General features: G+C 42.0%; 1 protein-coding gene across 1 annotated transcript in view; it reads left to right on the top strand.

Annotated features, from left to right (window-relative positions):
• Positions 1-22045, top strand: part of LOC115179354 (low-density lipoprotein receptor-related protein 1B) — a 203359-nt gene that overhangs the window by 44002 nt on the left and 137312 nt on the right. The window contains exons 3-4 of the mRNA XM_029740789.1: positions 19714-19833; positions 20816-20944. Coding sequence (XP_029596649.1) covers positions 19714-19833; positions 20816-20944 — 249 coding nt within the window. The remainder of the gene's footprint in view (positions 1-19713; positions 19834-20815; positions 20945-22045) is intronic.

Genomic DNA, 22045 nt, shown 5'->3' with positions numbered 1-22045 from the left:
TTCACTATGCGCACGTAATATGACAATAGCTCTTGGGTGTTTTTAACCACTTCCGGTTGTCACAGGAAGCTCTTGCTTCACACACGTTGTCGTTGGGGTAGACAGAAACAGAATCCTAAATAAGAAGTCTCTACCTTAAGAATTGACTGAGAAACAGATGGTTGAGTTGCGTGATTTTCACTATCTGCAGGTGGCAATATGACAATAGCTCTAGGCTATTTTAAACCACTTCCGGTTGTCACAGGAAGCTCTTGCTTCACACACGTTGTCTTTGGGGTAGACATAAACGGAATCCTGAATAAGAAGTCTCTACCTTAAGAATTGACTGAGAAACAGATGGTTGAGTTGCGTGATTTTCACTATGCGCACGTAATATGACAATAGCTCTTGGGTGATTTTAACCACTTCCGGTTGTCACAGGAAGCTCTTGCTTCACACACGTTGTCTTTGGGGTAGACATAAACGGAATCCTGAATAAGAAGTCTCTACCTTAAGAATTGACTGAGAAATAGACGGTTGAGTTGCGTGATTTTCACTATGCGCACGTAATATGACAATAGCTCTTGGGTGATTTTAACCACTTCCGGTTGTCACAGGAAGCTCTTGCTTCACACACGTTGTCTTTGGGGTAGACATAAACGGAATCCTGAATAAGAAGTCTCTACCTTAAGAATTGACTGAGAAACAGACGGTTGAGTTGCGTGATTTTCACTATGCACACGTAATATGACAATAGCTCTTGGGTGATTTTAACCACTTCCGGTTGTCACAGGAAGCTCTTGCTTCACACACGTTGTCTTTGGGGTAGACATAAACAGAATCCTGAATAAGAAGTCTCTACCTTAAGAATTGACTGAGTAACAGATGGTTGAGTTGCGTGATTTTCACTATATGCAGGTTGTCCATATGACAATAGCTCTAGGCTGTTTTAACCACTTCCCGTTGTCACAGGAAGTTCTTACTCAACACACGTTGTCTTTGGGGTAGACATAAACAGAATCCTGAATAAGAAGTCTCTACCTTAAGAATTGACTGAGTAACAGATGGTTGAGTTGCGTGATTTTCACTATATGCAGGTTGTCCATATGACAATAGCTCTAGGCTGTTTTAACCACTTCCCGTTGTCACAGGAAGTTCTTACTCAACACACGTTGTCTTTGGGGTAGACATAAACAGAATCCTGAATAAGAAGTCTCTACCTTAAGAATTGACTGAGAAACAGATGGTTGAGTTGCGTGATTTTCACTATCTGCAGGTGGCAATATGACAATAGCTCTTGGGTGTTTTTAACCACTTCCGGTTGTCACAGGAAGCTGTTGCTTCACACACGTTGTCTTTGGGGTAGACATAAACAGAATCCTGAATAAGAAGTCTCTACCTTAAGAATTGACTGAGTAACAGATGGTTGAGTTGCGTGATTTTCACTATATGCAGGTTGTCCATATGACAATAGCTCTAGGCTGTTTTAACCACTTCCCGTTGTCACAGGAAGTTCTTACTCAACACACGTTGTCTTTGGGGTAGACATAAACAGAATCCTGAATAAGAAGTCTCTACCTTAAGAATTGACTGAGAAACAGATGGTTGAGTTGCGTGATTTTCACTATGCGCACGTAATATGACAATAGCTCTTGAGTGATTTTAACCACTTCCGGTTGTCACAGGAAGCTCTTGCTTCACACACGTTGTCTTTGGGGTAGACATAAACGGAATCCTGAATAAGAAGTCTCTACCTTAAGAATTGACTGAGAAACAGATGGTTGAGTTGCATGATTTTCACTATGCGCACGTAATATGACAATAGCACTTGGGTGATTTTAACCACTTCCGGTTGTCACAGGAAGCTCTTGCTTCACACACGTTGTCTTTGGGGTACACATAAACAGAATCATGAATAAGAAGTCTCTACCTTAAGAATTGACTGAGTAACAGATGGTTGAGTTGCGTGATTTTCACTATATGCAGGTTGACCATATGACAATGGCTCTAGGCTGTTTTAACCACTTCCCGTTGTCACAGGAAGTTCTTACTCAACACACGTTGTCTTTGGGGTAGACATAAACAGAATCCTGAATAAGAAGTCTCTACCTTAAGAATTGACTGAGTAACAGATGGTTGAGTTGCGTGATTTTCACTATATGCAGGTTGACCATATGACAATAGCTCTTGGCTGTTTTTAACAACTTCCGGTTGTCACAGGAAGCTCTTACTTCACACACGTTGTCTTTGGGGTAGACATAAACAGAATCCTGAATATGAAGTCTGTACCTTAAGAATTGACTGAGTAACAGATGGTTGAGTTGCGTGATTTTCACTATCTGCAGGTGGCAATATGACAATAGCTCTTGGGTGTTTTTAACCACTTCCGGTTGTCACAGGAAGCTGTTGCTTCACACACGTTGTCTTTGGGGTAGACATAAACAGAATCCTGAATAAGAAGTCTCTACCTTAAGAATTGACTGAGAAACAGATGGTTGAGTTGCGTGATTTTCACTATGCGCACGTAATATGACAATAGCTCTTGGGTGATTTTAACCACTTCCGGTTGTCACAGGAAGCTCTTGCTTCACACACGTTGTCTTTGGGGTAGACATAAACAGAATCCTGAATAAGAAGTCTCTACCTTAAGAATTGACTGAGTAAAAGATGGTTGAGTTGCGTGATTTTCACTATCTGCAGGTGGCAATATGACAATAGCTCTTGGGTGTTTTTAACCACTTCCGGTTGTCACAGGAAGCTCTTGCTTCACACACGTTGTCTTTGGGGTAGACAGAAACAGAATCCTGAATAAGAAGTCTCTACCTTAAGAATTGACTGAGTAACAGATGGTTGAGTTGCGTGATTTTCACTATCTGCAGGTGGCAATATGACAATAGCTCTTGGGTGTTTTTAACCACTTCCGGTTGTCACAGGAAGCTATTGCTTCACACACGTTGTCTTTGGGGTAGACATAAACAGAATCCTGAATAAGAAGTCTCTACCTTAAGAATTGACTGAGAAACAGATGGTTGAGTTGCGTGATTTTCACTATATGCAGGTTGACCATATGACAATAGCTCTAGGCTGTTTTAACCACTTCCCGTTGTCACAGGAAGCTATTGCTTCACACACGTTGTCTTTGGGTTAGACATAAACAGAATCCTGAATATGAAGTCTCTACCTTAAGAATTGACTGAATAACAGATGGTTGAGTTGCGTGATTTTCACTATATGCAGGTTGACCATATGACAATAGCTCTTGGCTGTTTTTAACAACTTCCGGTTGTCACATGAAGCTCTTACTTCACACACGTTGTCTTTGGGGTAGACATAAACAGAATCCTGAATATGAAGTCTCTACCTTAAGAATTGACTGAATGACAGATGGTTGAGTTGCGTGATTTTCACTATATGCAGGTTGACCATATGACAATAGCTCTTGGCTGTTTTTAACAACTTCCGGTTGCTCCAGGAACCTTAGAATCGACACAGGTAGACCTCACAGTAGCCTGATGGATTGTTATAGAAGACAGGTTCATAAGGCATTCATAACCCACATAGACTTCAGGTTGAATTTAGGAGAATTGTCAATGTATTCCTATGGGGAGAGAAGTCATTGCACACAGTTTGATCTAAACACCTTCTTTTCACTGTGAAGGGTTAATGCCACAGGGTCAAGGTTAGGCTTGCACAGATCGGGAGGACCTCAGGAACGCTCCTGAGGTTGAATTGTGCTTCTAACCCTAATGGTTCTCTCACTGTCACCCATAAGCCCTTGACATATTGGTGCAGGCCTCATTTTGGGCCTAGTTTTCTCACGGTCACTGCGCTCATACCGAGCAAGCTACGGTCAAGCGGGGCGTCTCATTGAACTCGTCTCAGCCTAGAGATAATGGTAATGCCATTGCAGGCTCTTTGTGTCTTTAAGCACCGCACTGTGTCACTCCGTCCTCTCTGTGTGTGTGTTTGAGAGAGCTTTTCTTTGACATCTGATGGGATAAATGACTGATTTACAGTTCATGAGGGTTGCCTAGTCACACATATGAAGTTGTGGAAAGATCTGACCTTTTTAACCCTTCAAAACAGCCCCTATGAAACCATTATAAGGCATTTCTGGTTGACACAGGAATCTGAATGTTAGGCTCTTATAGAATATTGAGTTTTAAGTGTTTCTGTTAAGAACTGACTTATTTACAGAGGGTTGAACAAGTGTGTGTTGTTTCAGAAAATCACAGAAAATCACAGAAATCTCGCAGAGCTCCGAAACCTGCCTTAACGGACTCATCTGAACACGCTGCAACTGGATATGTAACTTTTTTGGAAAAAAAAACCTCTTGTTGTTGAATATCACCAATGTGTCATTGTACAATTTCTCTGAAATGAACATTGGTAAATGCATGGTTCCTTTTCTCCTGACACCGTAGGCTCATGTAGTTTGATGTGAAGCGGTCAAATCAGCACTCTATTTTCCTCTTTGACTTTCAATCCCAGAAAAATAGCCTTAACTCGAAAAGCGTCGAGGCCTCGACTCCATCCTGTTCGGGGCCAACTGCCCATTATGCCAAACCCACGCAGACCGAGTTTCGTCTTCGAATTATCTTCCGTTTAGGAGAAAAAGCCGTGTCGCGATTGGTGATATATGTTACATTTGCAATATGATTCCATACGCCCTCTCGTGGAATAATCCGGGACTGCAAGGAAATGACCAAAATTTGAAAATTTAATTAAACGGAAACCGAAGGTCCGAGAGACTCCGTTCGATGACTTCCTGGAAGATCCGGCCCCCGCGAGCGGCCCGACGCCGTCCGCGGATTTATCGGACGTGGTCGGACGTCTAGTAAGGGAGGGTACATTTGCAACATGGACTTTCTCACTAACCATACGGATGGCGCACGCGACGTCCCTTCATGTATGGTATGGGAAGGCATAAGCTACGGACAATGAACACAAATGCATTTCATCGATGGCAATTTGAATGCACAGAGATTCTGTGACGAGATCCTGAGGCCCATTGTCGTGTCATTCACCCGCCGCCATCACCTCATGTTTTAGCATGATAATGCACAGCCTGAAGTCGTAAGGATCTCTATACAATTCCTGGAAACCTGAAAATTTCCCAGTTCTTCCATGGCCTACATACTCACCAGACATGTCATCTATTGAGTATGTTTGGGATGCTTTGGATCGATGTGTACGACAGCGTGTTCCAGTTCCCGCCAATATCCAGAAACTTCACACAGCCATTGAAGAGGAGTGGGACAACATTCCACAGACCACAATCAAGAGCCTGATCAGGACGGGCACATAGTAATGGCTGGAACGGAATACATGGAATGGTAGCGAACATTCCATTGACACCATTCCATTGACTCCATTCCATTGACTCCATTCCAGCCATTATTATGAGCCGTCTTCCTCTCAGCAGCCTCCTATGGAGTCATCCTGCTGGGTCTCAGCACCTGCAAGTCACTAGTCACGAGTATCACCTTCTCAAATGTTTACACTACAATTTCCCCCCTGTGGATACTCTGCATTGTACAAAACAATCAGAGGAACCATGAAAGATGTGGAGAGAGGTGATTAGACCTTAAAAAAATAACAGCATTGAGTCCATGTAATAGTTACCACCCAAAGGCTTGCCACGACACGGTGGAGACTCAAGAAGATGGTCGCCATCTGCTCAGCCTGCATTAACTTCTTGTCCATGGTCATTAGAGACTTGGCGCTCTCCTCGTAGAAGGTATCCTCCCACCAGGGTGCGACGTCAGTCTCCAGGAGTACTAGCTGTCCCATCGTGGAGTCTTCCATCTCCTCCATCAGAAAGTGTGTGACTTAGCTGGACAGGTCAGGCCCCATCATCGTAGTCCGTTTCACAGTTGATGACGCATCACTGTTTGTGAAAGACTTGGAAAGCATTCCAAATAGCAATACAATGAAAGTACACACATTAACATGATATCATACTTTGCAATGTATGACAAATACAGATTATGTATGACAGATACAGATTCTATAACAACAATAATATGTTGTGAATGAAGTTTCACTATCATTAATATGAAAACTAGCCAAGAAAGTTATCCCATCAACTACCTGATCCAAACAGAGGATGAATTAGTTGCCTAATAGTAAACTGGTAATTTTGAGGGGTTCCTGGGTGACGCAGCAGTCAAAAGCACTGCACCAGAGTGCTGATGCGCCAATACAGCCTGAGGTTCAATCCTCATAGGACTGCACACTATTGACCCAGCGCTGTCCGGCGTAGGAGAGGGTTTGGCCAGTGGGGATTTCCTTGGCTCACCGTGCTCTGGCGTCTTCTTGTGACATTGCCGGTTTCCTGCAAGCTGACTCCGGTCGTCAGTCAAACGGTGTTTTCTCCGACACATTGGTGCAGCTGATATCTGGGTTAAGCGAGCAGTGTGGTAAGAAGTGGGCGGACAGGTGGGTCATGTTTCGCAGGATGCGTATCCCGACCTTCGCCTCTCCCGAGCCCATTGAGGAGTTGCAGAAATGAGCCAAGGGACCTAATTTTGGGTGGAAACGGGGTAAAACAATACGCTTGTGGCCATACCACCCTGAACACGCCTGTTCAGCATCGGGCCTGGTTAGTACTGTGACAGGAGACCCCCTGGGAATACCAGGTGCAGTAAACTGGTGATTTAATTAGGTGATGATTGGGGAAAATAATTAGGACCATTTGGCATGCTGGCATAATTACATGCTCCAAATTAGTCTGGAAGTTACTTTCTATTCTGAGGACATTGAAAATTGGTGCGCTTGGTGAGAATTTGGTGACTAAAGCTTACCATATGTTCCCGGTCAATACAGTTTGTGCATTTATTATGACAAAAAACTTTAATCTATTTTAGAATAAAGCTGTAACTTAACAAAATATGGAAAAGTCAAGGGGTCTGAATACTTTCCGAATGCACTGTATATAGTGCATGTTAGATTAATTCTGACTATTTTGAGGAAGTGTTTCTGGTTATGTTGTTGCTACGGTGACTCAAAGGGACAAAGAATAACACATCATTTCTTGATTCTTTATTTTGTATAGTTCATGTATGTTCACAATAACTCTCCATTATGAATCAATCATAATGTTTAAATATCTATCTATATATAAAGTTGAAGTCGGAAGTTTGCATACACCTTAACCAAATACATTTAAACTCAGTTTAAATTTAAACTCAGTACGTTCATCTCTAGGAGACAGAACGTGTCTCTTTCCTGAGCGGTACTTGCATACTATTGTTTGTACAGATGAATGTGGTACCTTCAGGCATTTGGAAATTGCTCCCAAAGATGAACCAGACTTGTGGAAGTCTACATTTTTTTTCTGAGGCCTTGGCTGATTTCTTTTGATTTTCCCATGATGTCAAGCGAAGAGGCACTGAGGTTGAAGGTAGGCCTTGAAATACATCCACAGGTACAACTCCAATTGACTCAAATAATGTCAATTAGCCTATCAGAAGCTTCTAAAGCCATGCCATCATATTCTGGAATTTTCCAAGCTGTTTAAAGGTACAGTCAACATAGTGTATGTAAACTTCTGACCCACTGGATCGTTGTAAAACGAGTTTTAATGAATCCAACCTCAGTGTAGGTAAACTACCGACTTCAACTGTATATATATATATATACAGTGAGGGAAAAAAGTATTTGATCCCCTGTTGACTTTGTACGTTTGCCCACTGGCAAAGAAATGATCAGTTTATAATTTTAATGGTAGGTTTATTTGAACAGTGAGAGACAAAATAACAACAAAATTTCCCTCATTAAAATGCAAATATATTTATAACATTTTTGACATGCGTTTTTTCTGGATTTTTTGGTTGTTATTCTGTCTCTCACTGTTCAAATAAACCTACCATACTGATCATTTCTTTATACTGACAAAGAAATGATCAGTATATATATATATATATACTGCTAAAAAAAATAAAGGGAACACTAAAATAGCACATCCTAGATCTGAATGAATGAAATAATCTTATTAAATACTTTTTTCTTTACATAGTTGAATGTGCTGACAACAAAATCACACAAAAATAATCAATGGAAATCCAATTTATCAACCCATGGAGGTCTGGATTTGGAGTCACACTCAAAATTAAAGTGGAAAACCACACTACAGGCTGATCCAACTTTGATGTAATGTCCTTAAAACAAGTCAAAATGAGGCTCAGTAGTGTGTGTGGCTTCCACGTGCCTGTATGACCTCCCTACAACACCTGGGCATGCTCCTGATGAGGTGGCGGATGGTCTCCTGAGGGATCTCCTCCCAGACCTGGACTAAAGCATCCGCCAACTCCTGGACAGTCTGTGGTGCAACGTGGCGTTGGTCAATGGAGCGAGACATGATGTCCCAGATGTGCTCAATTGGATTCAGGTCTGGGGAACGGGCGGGCCAGTCCATAGCATCAATGCCTTCCTTTTGCAGGAACTGCTGACACACCTCAGCCACATGAGGTCTAGCATTGTCTTGCATTAGGAGGAACCCAGGGCCAACCGCACCAGCATATGGTCTCACAAGGGGTCTGAGGATCTCATCTCGGTACCTAATGGCAGTCAGGCTACCTCTGGCGAGCACATGGAGGGCTGTGCGGCCCCCCAAAGAAAGGCCACCCCACACCATGATTGAGCCACCGCCAAACCGGTCATGCTGGAGGATGTTGCAGGCAGCAGAACGTTCTCCATGCCGTCTCCAGACTCTGTCACATCTGTCACGTGCTCAGTGTGAACCTGCTTTCATCTGTGAAGAGCACAGGGTGCCAGTGGCGAATTTGCCAATCTTGTTGTTCTCTGGCAAATGCCAAACGTCCTGCACGGTGTTGGGCTGTAAGCACAACCCCACCTGTGGACGTCGGGCCCTCATACCACCCTCATGGAGTCTGTTTCTGACCGTTTGAGCAGACACATGCACATTTGTGGCCTGCTGGAGGTCATTTTGCAGGGCTCTGGCAGTGCTCCTCCTGCTCCTCCTTGCACAAAGGCGGAGGTAGCGGTCCTGCTGCTGGGTTGTTGCCCTCCTACGGCCTCCTCCACGTCTCCTGATGTACTGGCCTGTCTCCTGGTAGCGCCTCCATGCTCTGGACACTACGCTGACAGACACAGCAAACCTTCTTGCCACAGCTCGCATTGATGTGCCATCCTGGATGAGCTGCACTACCTGAGCCACTTGTGTGGGTTGTAGAATCCGTCTCATGCTACCACTAAAGTGAAAGCACCGCCAGCATTCAAAAGTGACCAAAACATCAGCCAGGAAGCATAGGAACTGAGAAGTGGTCTGTGGTCCCCACCTGCAGAACCACTCCTTTATTGGGGGTGTCTTGCTAATTGCCTATAATTTCCACCTGTTGTCTATTCCATTTGCACAACAGCATGCGAAATTTATTGTCAATCAGTGTTGCTTCCTAAGTGGACAGTTTGATTTCACAGAAGTGTGATTGACTTGAGTTACATTGTGTTGTTTAAGTGTTCCCTTTATTTTTTTGAGCAGTATATATATATATACACACAGTATATAGCACCAATTTATACTGGCAGTTTGTAACGGTCGTCGTCGTAATGAGACCAAGGTGCAGCGGAGGATGTGTATTCATCTTTGAAATATTTGGTTGGAAAAGAGAACACTTTACAAAAATAAACAAAAGACGACAGCCAAACAGTCCTGTCAGGAAAAACTCTAAACAGAAAACAATCACCCACAAACCCCAAAGGAAAAACAGGCTGCCTATGTATGACTCCCAATCAGCAACAACGAACTACAGCTGTTCCTGATTGGGATCCAGACACGGCCAACCAAAGAAACAAACCAACATAGAAAAATAAACATAGAACGCCCACCCATGTAACACCCTGGCCTAACCAAAATAGAGAACAAAAACCCCTCTCTATGGCCAGGGCGTTACACAGTTTAAGTGATTCAAATCCAATCCTGCATTCTGAACAGCCAAAAACCACATGGAATTGGATATTTCAAGACACATTTCAAACGACCTTCATAGGTGGTTTGAAATCAGATACAAATCTGATTCTTAATCAGATTTAAATCAGATTTATTTGCCCTCAAGTGTTTTTTTTACTGTTATTTGGCATATCTTGTTGCTTTCTAGCTCTGTTGACAGTTTGAACAGTACATGTGGTAGCTAACTAGCTAGTTTATTGTTTACAAACACATTAGTGAATGTGCTAGAAATAGCTACCTAGCTAGCTAGTTTACTGCTGTGGCTAGCCAAAAAGGACTTGTTTTGAAAGTTGGATAATTTTATCCTTTGAGGCTTTAAATGTGTTCTTACACTATGATGTTGAACATTCAAAGTAACTGGGAAACGTCCATGGCAGCCACCTTATCTTACTACATAACTTCTGAGTGATAGGAAGCGCAAGCTCCACCACCAATCAGCCTACACCAGTGTTCACACACCCGTATTTTCTAAGACAAGTGTAGACAAGTCAGCAAATAACTGCTGTCTGAACACACACAAATCCGATTTGGTTACTTGTAACTTGCTGTTTGGACAGTCAGTATTCCAAAACTGATTTGAAAAACAAAACGGATTTGAGCATTAAGGCCTGCAGTGTGAACAAGGCTAAAGAGTCCTCAATCAACCTTAGTGTAAAAGACTGTTCTTCAAACCTGAACGGCATCTTTGATCGTTTGAATGATTCATCATGTGCTATGACACTGCAATCACATTACCATATTCATGATACTGAGGATTATTTTTAGCTAGGACTAGGCTACTTTTTTTAAGGAAACGTCTTTAGCGTGACTTTGTTAAGCAGAATGATGCAGTAATTGCAGGAAACCATGATACATGTTTCATAAACAGCTATGGCTATTGTACAAAGCCTACAAAGTATACAACATTTTACAACTTAACCTCGAAATTTGCCATATGTCTTACTTGTTCTGTGAAACACTTAAAACACAACAACAACAAAATCCGTTGCAGGTGTTGCAGAAAAGAGATGTATAAAAAGCCTCACTGTGAACTCTTTCATCTCCCAGTGGAAATAATCAAATACAGTATTTTACTCTGCCCACTTTTCCCTGTTTCTCCTCTGATGAATACAAAGCAGTTGAATAAATACTGCATTCACAGAATAGAGTTAAGAATAGGAATTTTCAGACAGAACAAACTGGCATTTTATAAAAAGACATAGAATAAACTGCCAACTTAAAGAGTCAGTGAGGCTACAGACAGAGCACTTAATGGATCCTGTCGTGTAGAGAAGTGAGCCGAAGGAAAATATCTACATCTATTTTGTTAAGGCATGACAAATAGACGATGACAAGTAGAGAAGTTTGTTTACTGCTTTATGCTGTATCGTTAGCACAGAAGACGCTATAGCAAATACATCCAGATTGACCAATTATCTGTGAATAATGGTCCAATAAGCCAAATTGTAACTTCTGTAAAGGGATGAGGATGCATTGTGTTTAAGTTACTCCTTAAGTCTATGGGCCCTAAACAGTCTCTAAAAAGAGCATACTGTACAAACACTGTGATTGGATACAAAAGTGCATTAGCTCCACTCAGCTCCTCATCTTGGGTCGTTTCTGTTGGCATGGTGGCTTATTTATGGTCTGAGGATGACAATAGCAGATGGGACATTAGCAACTAATCATAAGAGATCAGTGAGTGAGTTAAGAGGTTTTACTCAAGAGTACAGCCATGTACTCTCAATGAGAGGCAAAGCGGGAGAGATGGAATGCACATTTCCAAGGAAACATGAGACATTACAATGCACTGGGAATATCTCATCACCCTAATGTTACTTGAGATAGTTGTAATGTTGTTTTTTTATATAAAAAAATTTATTCAAGTTTTACAAAATGTACAGTCATGGCCAAAAGTTTTGAGAATGACACAAATATTAATTTTCACAAAGTCTGCTGCTTGAGTGTCTAGATATTTTTGTCAGATGTTACTATGGAATACTGAAGTATAATTACAAGCATTTCATAAGTGTCAAAGGCTTTTATTGACAATTACATGAAGTTGATGCAAAGAGTCAATATTTGCAGTGTTGACCCTTCTTTTTCAAGACCTCTGCAATCCGCCCTGGCATGCTGTCAATTAACTCCTGACTGATGGCAGCCCATTCTTGCATAATCAATGCTTGGAGTTTGTCGGAATTTGTGGGGTTTTGTTTGTCCCCCCGCCTTTTGAGGATTCACCACAAGTTCTCAATGGGATTAAGGTCTGGGGAGTTTCCTGGCCATGGACACAAAATATTGATGTTTTGTTCCCCGAGCCACTTAGTTATCCCTTTTGCCTTATGGCAAGGTGCTCCATCATGCTGGAAAAGGCATTGTTCATCACCAAACTGTTCCTGGATGGTTGGGAGAAGTTGTTCACGGAGGATGTGTTGGTACCATTCTTTATTCATGGCTGTGTTCTTAGGCAAAATTGTGAGTGAGCCCACTCCCTTGGCTAAGAAGCAACCCCACACATGAATGGTCTCAGGATGCTTTACTGTTGGCATGACACAGGACTGATGGTAGCGCTCACCTTGTCTTCTCCGGACAAGCTTTTTTCCGGATGCCCCAAACAATCGGAAAGGGGATTCATCAGAGAAAATGACTTTACCCCAGTCCTCAGCAGTCCAATCCCTGTACCTTTTGCAGAATATCAATCTGTCCCTGATGTTTTTCCTTTCCGATTTCTTTGCTGCCCTTCTTGACACCAGGTCATCCTCCAAAAGTCTTCGCCTCACTATGCGTGCAGATGCACTCCCACCTGCCTGCTGCCATTCCTGAGCATGCTCTGTACTGGTGGTGCCCCGATCCCGCAGCTGAATCAACTTTAGGAGACAGTCCTGGCGCTTGCTGGACTTTCTTGGGCGCCCTGAAGCCTTCTTCACAACAATTGAACCGCTCTACTTGAAGTTCTTGATGATCCGATAAATGGTTGATTTAGGTGCAATCTTACTGGCAGCAATATCCTTGCCTGCGAAGCCCTTTTTGTGCAAAGCAATGATGACGGCACGAGTTTTCTTGCAGGTAACCATGATTGACAGAGGAAGAACAACGATTCCAAGCACCACCCTCCTTTTGAAGCTTCCAGTCTGTTATTCGAACTCAATCAGCATGACAGAGTGATCTCCAGCCTTGTCGTCGTCAACACTCACACCTGTGTTAACGAGAGAATCACTGATATGATGTCAGCTGGTCCTTTTGTGGCAGGGCTGAAATGACTTGGGAATGTTTTTTGGGGATTCAGTTCATTTGCATGGCAAAGAGGGACTTTGCAATTAATTGCAATTCATCTGATCACTCTTCATAACATTCTAGAGTATATGCAAATTGCCATCATACAAACTGAGGCAGCAGACTTTGTGAAAATTCATATTTGTGTCATTCTCAAAACTTTTGGCCACGACTGTACATCAATGTAAGTACAAAGATTTGACCATATCCCAACCACCCTTTCTCCCTCCCTCCCTCCCTCCCTCCCTCCCTCCCTCCCTCCCTCCCTCCCTCCCTCCCTCCCTCCCTCCACACAACACATCCACCCAACCCCCCTAGTCCCTTCCCTACCTCTCTGCCCTACCCCTTCCACCCACCTCAATTCCTTCCCTCCCTCCCAACCACCCACCCCCTCCCAACCACCCACTCTGATCACCCCATATAGCCAACCCACCCCACACCCTCCCTCAATTCGGTCCTAGAAAACAACAATTCTACAGAGATATCGCAACAAATAAACAATCAAGAATACAGGGGGGAAAAATATACAAACAACTCAATACAGATTCCAAATACAAAAACAGAAATAAATAAATGATCAGTTAATCTTAGACAAACGTGCTTGGACTGGATAGCATTATATTGATGACTGTACCTATTATGTATTGATTACTGGTAATACCTACTGGGAAACCTTAAAGCATCTCATCAGAGGGGAGCCTCTGCAAGCCATTAAAGTATGATATAAATGGTTGCCATTTTCTAACAAATGTATCATTGGAACCCCTAAGAGAATAATACATTTTCTCAAGCTTTAGGAAGAACATTACATCGTTGACCCATTGGGAAGTAGAGGGGGGCTGAGCAGACTTCCACTGGAGAAGAATTCTACGTCGAGTTAATAAGGATGTAAAAGCAACAACATCGGCATGTTTGGGGTCCAAGGAGAACAAGTCTTATGCAATACCAAAAACAGTTATCAAGGGACATGGCTGCAGGTTAATTTCAAGCACATCAGATACAGTTATAAAAATAGAATCCCAGTAATCTTGTAGTTTAGAGCATTGAATGCACATGTGACTAAGGTCACATGGTGAGACATGACATCTATCACACTCATCATTTATATTTGGATATATTTCAGACAATCTGGATTTGTAAAAATGCACTCTATGTAAAACCTTAAATTGTTTGGAACCACCAAGACTCTATCAATCGCCTCATCCCACTCCTGTGTAAATTCAACACCCATTTCCCGTTCCCAAGCAGATTGAGTTTTGTTGGTGGAGTGTTTGTCCAATGAAAAAATATGCAGATATATCTGAGAAATGATTGCTTTCTATCGAGGTAATAGAGTCAATATGCCATCCCAGGGTTGGCAAGGGGGTGGAGCAGGGAAGCCAGAAAATTGGGAGGAGACACAATGCCTAATTGGAAGGTAACGGAAAAAGTGATATGGAGGCAAAGACTATTTAGAGACCAGGTTGGGAAAACTAGAAAAAATACTAGAAAAGTATTGGAAGAACTTAATACCTTTCCTTGTCCAGTGAGAGAAAGCATTATCTATTAGGGAAGCAGGGAATAAGTGATTCTTGTCAATAGGACCCATAGTAGATGCAGAGGAGAATTTAAAATGCCATCGAAACTGGTACCAAATCTTAAGTGTGGAAAGCACTACAGGATTGTGAGTATAGTGAGAGGGGGATGTTGGGAGAGAAGAACAGAGTAAAGAAGGAAGAGAAGCAGAAATACAAGAATGTGCCTCTAGGTGGCACCATGGGGTATCTGGAGCATGTAACCAGAATGGCAATTTCTGAAAGTTTGATACCCAGTAATAGTATAACAAATTGGGTAGTGTCAGCCCTCCAGTAAACTTGCATCTTTGAAATAAAGATCTACTGACTGGGTACCTTTCCTCCCCAGATAAATGTGGTAACAGCCTGATTGATTGACTTAAAAAAAAAAAACGTTGGTAAAAACAATGGGATAGATTGAAATAGATAAAGGAATTTGGGTAAACTGTTCATTTTTACAGCATTAATCCTTCCTATAAGTGATAGTGGTAAGCTATCCCATCTCTGAAAATCAGTTTTCATTTGCGCAAGAAGGGGAGCAAAGTTTGCAGAAAAAAGAGCATGTAATGAACGAGTTACGTTCACTCCAAGGTATTTGAAACCAGAGTGGCTAAGCTGAAAGGGCAAGTATGTCTGCTGGAGGTGTAGCGTTTCTGGATTGATTGGGAAGCACTCACTTTTCTGGAGATTCAGCTTGTAACCGGAGAAGGAGCCAAAGTTCTCCAGAATAGAAAGGATAGAAGGTAAACAGGTTACAGAGTTATTTACATAGAGTAACAAATCATCTGCATATAATGATAACCTATATTCAACTCCTTCCCGTGCTACACCCTGGAAAGAGGAGGATGCCCGTAAAGCTACTGAAAAGGGCTCAATGGCGACGGCAAATACTAAAGGGGACAGTGGGCAGCCTTGGCATGTCCCATGTTCCAGGGCAAAATAATCAGAATGGGTGTCATTAGTACAGACACTGGCCCGGGGAGAGGTATACAGAGACGGATCCATGAGCAAAAATGTGTCCCCAAATCCAATTTTTTTAAGAACAGCAAATAGGTACTCCCATTCAGTTCTGTCAAATACCTTCTCTGCGTCTAAGGAGATTACCACCTCAGAGGAGTTGGAGAATTGTTTAGAATAAATAATGTTAAACAGCATCCGAACGTTAAAAAATGAATATCTGTCCTTTATAAAGCCGGTTTGTTCCTGTGATATGAGTCTTGGTAAAACTACTTCCAGACGCCTCGCTATCACCTTTGCCAGCACCTTTACATCCACATTAAGGAAACTTAGGGGCCTAATTGAAGAACAGGAAGTGGGGTCTTTTCCCCTTCTTAAGGAGAAGCCTGTGTTAGGGTAGGTGGCAATGAGCCACGTTCAAGTGATTCATTATACATAGATAAAAGTAAAGGGGCCAACTTGGTATAGAATTTCTTAAAGAACTCAGTTGGAAACCCATCAGGCCCTGGAGCCTTGCTGCTCTGCATTGACTTGATAGACTGAATAACTTCTTCAAGGCTGAGAGGGGAATCAATGTCATCTGCAGTTTCAGCCTCAACTGTGGGAGTCTCCAGTTCACCCAAAAATGTAGCCATATTGGCAGTATCTGAAGGAAATTCAGTCGTATACAGGGAGGAATAGAAAGATTTGAAGGTGTCATTGATCCCCGTAGGGTCAGAAATCAAGCTATGAGAGGAATCTTTAATTTGGGGAATAAGACAGGTAGCAGCTCTGCGTTTTAATTGCTGTGTGAGCAGACGACTTGCCCAGTCGCCATGTTCATAGTAGGTTTCACTAGCAATAGTAACCGTTCTGCATCTGTAGTGGACAAGAGATTGAATTCAGATTGTAAATTCAAGCTTTATTCCAAGATAAAAACTTTATAGAATTAGGACAACCTATTCCCATATTACTATTATTCGCGTTGTTAGCCATCTAAAATGTTGAAATGAAAAAGGTGTGAAAACAGACCAAGAATTTGCAAAGATAACAGAGAAAACTGATGAAAAAAGCAAAGATAAAAACCAAACAAAACCAAACACAAAAAAATACAAAAATAGGACCAAAAAAGGTCACTCCCCCTCCACTCCCACCCAAACCCAAAGTCTCATTCCCCAGCGAATGGAGACAGCAGGATGAAGTTTGCGCAGCTTCGGTGCATATAAACAGAAAACCTTTCTATCCAAACGCGGAGAGGCTACATAGAACCGGTAGTGAAATACATTTGAAAAGGCATTCACAAAACGGTAAAGTAGGTCAACAGAACCAAAACAAAGACCCCATAACAGTGAAACGGAACTGTCCTGACACAGGGAGTCTTCAATCAGTGCAACACGTACAATGTGTCTTAAGGATGGCCAAATAAGTGTCCCACAGTATGTTACCCTGTTACAAAAAAGAAAAGGGGCCAAGTGTCTGTACATGTACGAATGATCAATAGGGCGTAATAAAGTGGTGAAAAGTCCTTCAGTAAGTATCTAGAAAAAAAATTGAAAATACTAAACAAAGGAAAGCTCTACTGAGTGGCAATATAATTTCCGAGACCAGAAACGTACAGAGGTTCTGAAGATCTCTGGGGGAGTGCTCTGTAACGGTTGGACTGGAGTCTGCGCCATTACCATTCACGTTTGCCATCGCGGTTGAAACGTTAGTTACAGGTCTTCTGCTCCTCAGGTCGTGTGACATTTGAATCAAAACGTTAACTCACAAACTCACCAATCAAATATGATATGTAAGAAAGTGGAATGCAAAGTACAAATTTTGCTAAATTAACTAATGCGTAAGAGCCTCGTCCACGAGCTTCTTGTCCATTCTCATGCTAAACCGGAAGCCATAGTGGTGTGTTGGCATTCTATACAATATATACAAAACATCTTGATTAGTTTTGATTTACAGATTATGTTCTGTAAAAAAAAATGGTGAAAATATAGTGAAAAGTTAAGTAACGCCAGGCATTATTTGCCTCTGATTCCTGATAATGTAGTTTGGCTGTGAAACAGGCCATTAAACAAGACACCTGACAGTGTGTGAACCTCCCCTGCGCTCCGCTGCCATGGCGCTGTGGTAAATTTACAGCCACATAACTCACACAGTGAATCCTCAAGGTGATTCCGCCATCGTCGTGCTCCACTAACCAGAGACCAGACACAGGACCAGACACAGGTGTTTGCTATGGGAATCAGTAAACAAGATATAGAGCTGTCGGGTCTGCCTGGGGTTGATGGGGCTGCTGTGGGGCTGAGGTCTAGGATGCTGGCCCCCTGAGGTGATCCATCTCACCACTAGGAGGGGGTCACTATAATCTACTGTACCTTTTTCTATATTTTTTTTATTTCACCTTTATTTAACCAGGTAGGCTAGTTAAGAACAAGTTCTCATTTACAATTGCGACCTGGCCAAGGTAAAGCACAGCAGTTCAACACATACAACAACACAGAGTTACACATGGAGTAAAACAAACATACAGTCACTAATACAGTAGAAAAAAAATAAAAGTCTATATACAGTGAGTGCAAATGAGGTAAGATAAGGGAGGTAAGGCAATAAATAGGCCATGGTGGCGAAGTAATTACAATATAGCAATTAAACACTGGAATGGTAGATGTGCAGAAGATGAATGTGCAAGTAGAGATACTAGGGTGCAGGAGCAAGATAAATAAATAAATACAGTATGGGGATGAGGTAGTTGGATGGGCTGTTTACAGATGGGCTTTACAACAACACTCTGAGCAAAAGCTCCCCAGTCTCCACAAGCCCCCATACAATTCCTCACAGCAGTGGAGCCCTTACCATCCATGTCTATCCACGTGGGGGACCATCACCATCTCTGTGGGGAGTACATGCGATGGGAATTGGGGGACAGCCATATTACTCAAACACCACCAGAACAGCCATATTACTTCTCATAGAAGGAAAAGTCGTTGTGAGTTTTGGTCGACTCCCTAGTGGTGGTGTCCTGGTGAGGCATCATGGGAGAATGAAGAGGCTGTTTGTAATCAGTGGGAGATGGGATGGAGCTGGCCTGGAAATCTTTCAGTACAGAAAGGTGAGACTTGTATCAAAGTGAATGCATGTAAATTAAAGTGAAGTTCACTGACAGTAATTGATTTAGAAATGCTGTGCGATGACTCTAGCGTTCTTGCCTGCTTGACATAAATAGATATAACTCTGCTTCACACTCCCAAGGTTAGCCACTGACAGGTTTATGAGGAAATAAACGCTTTTGAATGATATTTTGGGTATTGAAGTCATTGCAATTTGTGGCAGTGGCACATGTTGTGCAAGAATATAAATCACTGACATTTTTACCACCAATTTATGAAACAATAAATACAAGGTAGGTGTAGAGAGATAATGACAGAACAGCAGGAAGCCCCTGTGTCCCCCAAATGGCACCCTATTCCCTATATAGAGCACTACTTTTGACCAGGGCTCTGGTCAAAATTAGTGCAATACAGTATATAGGGAATAGGGTATATGGTGCCATTTGGGATGTAGCCTTGGACAGCTCTCTGACTGATGCATGTGATTATGAGCAGTTATTACTGTTGGAGGAAGTAATGAATTTCCTACAATGGACCTTACATTTCTACTTCTACTACTGTTGACAGCAACCTTGAAGTGGCGTCGGAGAAATGTATCAACATAAGCAGCTTTTAAACAGAAATGCACTTTCTGAAATCGCTGTGAAATAAATCATGCACACCAAATGATAAACAGCTAACAAAGTGATCGGAATCACTTATTTAAAAAGGGTTTCTATGCCCTCTTTCGGGGGGTTCAAATCTTTCACACCTCTTCCCCTTCTGCTGGCAGTAAGAAAGGAAATGACATTTCAACTTCAAGTCTGAAAGCCCAGAGACATTAGTGACGTATTAACATGACTTAACACCTGTTATTGCTTTTTCCATGGCAATGTCAACCACCTACACACAACAATGTTTTTTTTACTTTGTCTTCCAGAACTCCAGCCAAAGTGCCAAAAGTTGCTGTGTCAGTACGGCTGTGCCATAATGAGAAACGTGACATTCTGCTTCTGTGCAGACGGCTTCGAGGTGGAACAGGATGGTCGAGCCTGCAGAGGTAAGGACCGACAGCCAACAATTCATCTAAATCAAAGGGATGAGTGGCGGATATGAACAAACTGATGACAAAAAAAGAATGGTAGCGCTTTTATGTTCGACAACACAGTAAGTCATATTTGGATCATTCTGGAATAACTACTAAATGGACACATATATTATACTCTGAATGTGTGAAGGTGACACTTTTGAGATGTCTTTTTGGGGCCATATTAAACCAGGTTTATGTACCGGAAAGTATTCAGACCCCTTCCCTTTTTCCACATTTTGTTACGTTACAGCCTTATTATAAAACGGACTAAATTAAAAAAAAAAATCCTCATCAATCTACACACAATACCGCATGACAAAGCGAAAATAGGTTTTTAGAAATAAAAAAATAGAAATACCTTATTTACATAAGTATTCAGACCCTTTGCTATGAGACCTGAAATTGAGCTCAGGTGCATCCTGTTTCCATTGATCATCCTTGAGATGTTTCTACAACTAGATTTGAGTCCATCTGTGGTAAATTCAATTGATTGGACATGATTTGGAAAGGCACAAACCTGTCTATATAAGGTCCCACAGTTGCCAGTGTATGTTAGAGCAAAAACCAAGCCATGAGGCCGAAGGAATTGTCCGTTGTGCTCCGAGACAGGATTGTGTCGAGGCACAGATCTGGGAAACGGTACCAAAAACACTTCTACAGCATTGAAAGTCCCCAAGAAGACAGTGGCCTCGGTCATTCTTAAATGGAAAAAGTTTGGAACCACCAAGACTCTTCCTCTTCCATTTCTAAAATCCTGTTTTTGCTTTGTCATTATGGAGTATTGTGTGTGATTGATGAGGGGAAAAAACTATTGAATCCATTTTAGAAGAAGGCTGTAACGTAACAAAATGTTGAAAAGGTCAAGGGGTCTGAATACTTTCCAAATGCACTGTATTTAGGTCATGTTTGAACTGCACTTAGTTTGTAACAATTTCTTTCCGTCTCACTGTAGATCACGATGACTGCACAGTATATGATACATGTAGCCAGACCTGTATGAACACCTTTGGATCATATAGATGTAGCTGTACAGATGGATACATCCTACAACCCAACAGAAGGTCCTGCAAAGCCAAGACCGGTAGGATGAATGATGTATCATGGCTTTAGTATGCAGCATGTCTTTGATGGAGAGGTTTTACCTCTAGAATGTGTTGTTTCATGAAGTAAACCAAGGGTTTCTATCTAATCAATATGAATTGAACTTTATATTGGAGACTCATCTGGTGAACATGTATAGCCGACCTGTAACACGACCTGAGCTATTTCATGTCTACATGTCTTTGCTGTTCTGTGTTACTTTGCCCCTTGGGGCCAACATAATGTGGTGATTCAATCAGGTAACTTTACAATTGTTGCAGATAATACAAGAGGGATGTTAAGGGACACTTCAGGATTTTAACAATGAAACCCTTGATCTACTTCTCCAGAGTTAGATGAACTCATGGATACCATTTTTATGTCTCTATATCCATATGGATGAAGTTAGAGGTAGTTTCATGAGCCAATGCTAACTAGCGTTAGCGGAATGACTGGACGTCTATGGCATCTGATAGCATGCTAGCACTTACAATAGACTTCCAGGCATTGCGCTAATGCTAGTTAGCAATTGTGTTATTGTTAGTTACTTACTTATTTCAAACTGCACGCAGAGACATTAAAAATGGTATCCGTGAGTTCATCTGACTGGGGAAGAAGATAAAGGGCTTCATTGCCAAAATCCTGAAGTGTCCCTTTAAGACATAACCATTAAAGGAAAGGATTTAGCAAGAGAGGGAACCCTGATTTATGACTAGCATTACTTCCATTACTCAAGTACCGTGTGAGCTAAACTTTCCTTGGACTGGTAAATCACACTCTTCATGGGTGAATAGAAGTCCAGGCCACGCACACTCACACTCACGCTCACACACACCTCCTTACATTTCCCATGCTTTCAGCACACTTATGTCTCCTAGGTCAATAACAGTTGTAAAACACCCGGTGACAATCCTTTGTTTACTTTCCTGCTGGATATACAGCAGTGGGCTATCCCTTAGAAAGAGATCTACAGTAGTGGGCTACCCCTTAGAAAGAGATCTACAGTAGTGGGCTATCCCTTAGAAAGAGATCTACAGTAGTGGGCTATCCCTTAGAAAGAGATCTACAGTAGTGGGCTATCCCTTAGAAAGAGATCTACAGT

This window comes from Salmo trutta, chromosome 39, assembly GCF_901001165.1.
Source record: "Salmo trutta chromosome 39, fSalTru1.1, whole genome shotgun sequence".
NCBI lineage: Eukaryota > Metazoa > Chordata > Actinopteri > Salmoniformes > Salmonidae > Salmo > Salmo trutta.
The sequence above is the reverse complement of the archived record's forward strand: the minus strand, read 5'-3'. Positions and strand labels throughout refer to the sequence as shown.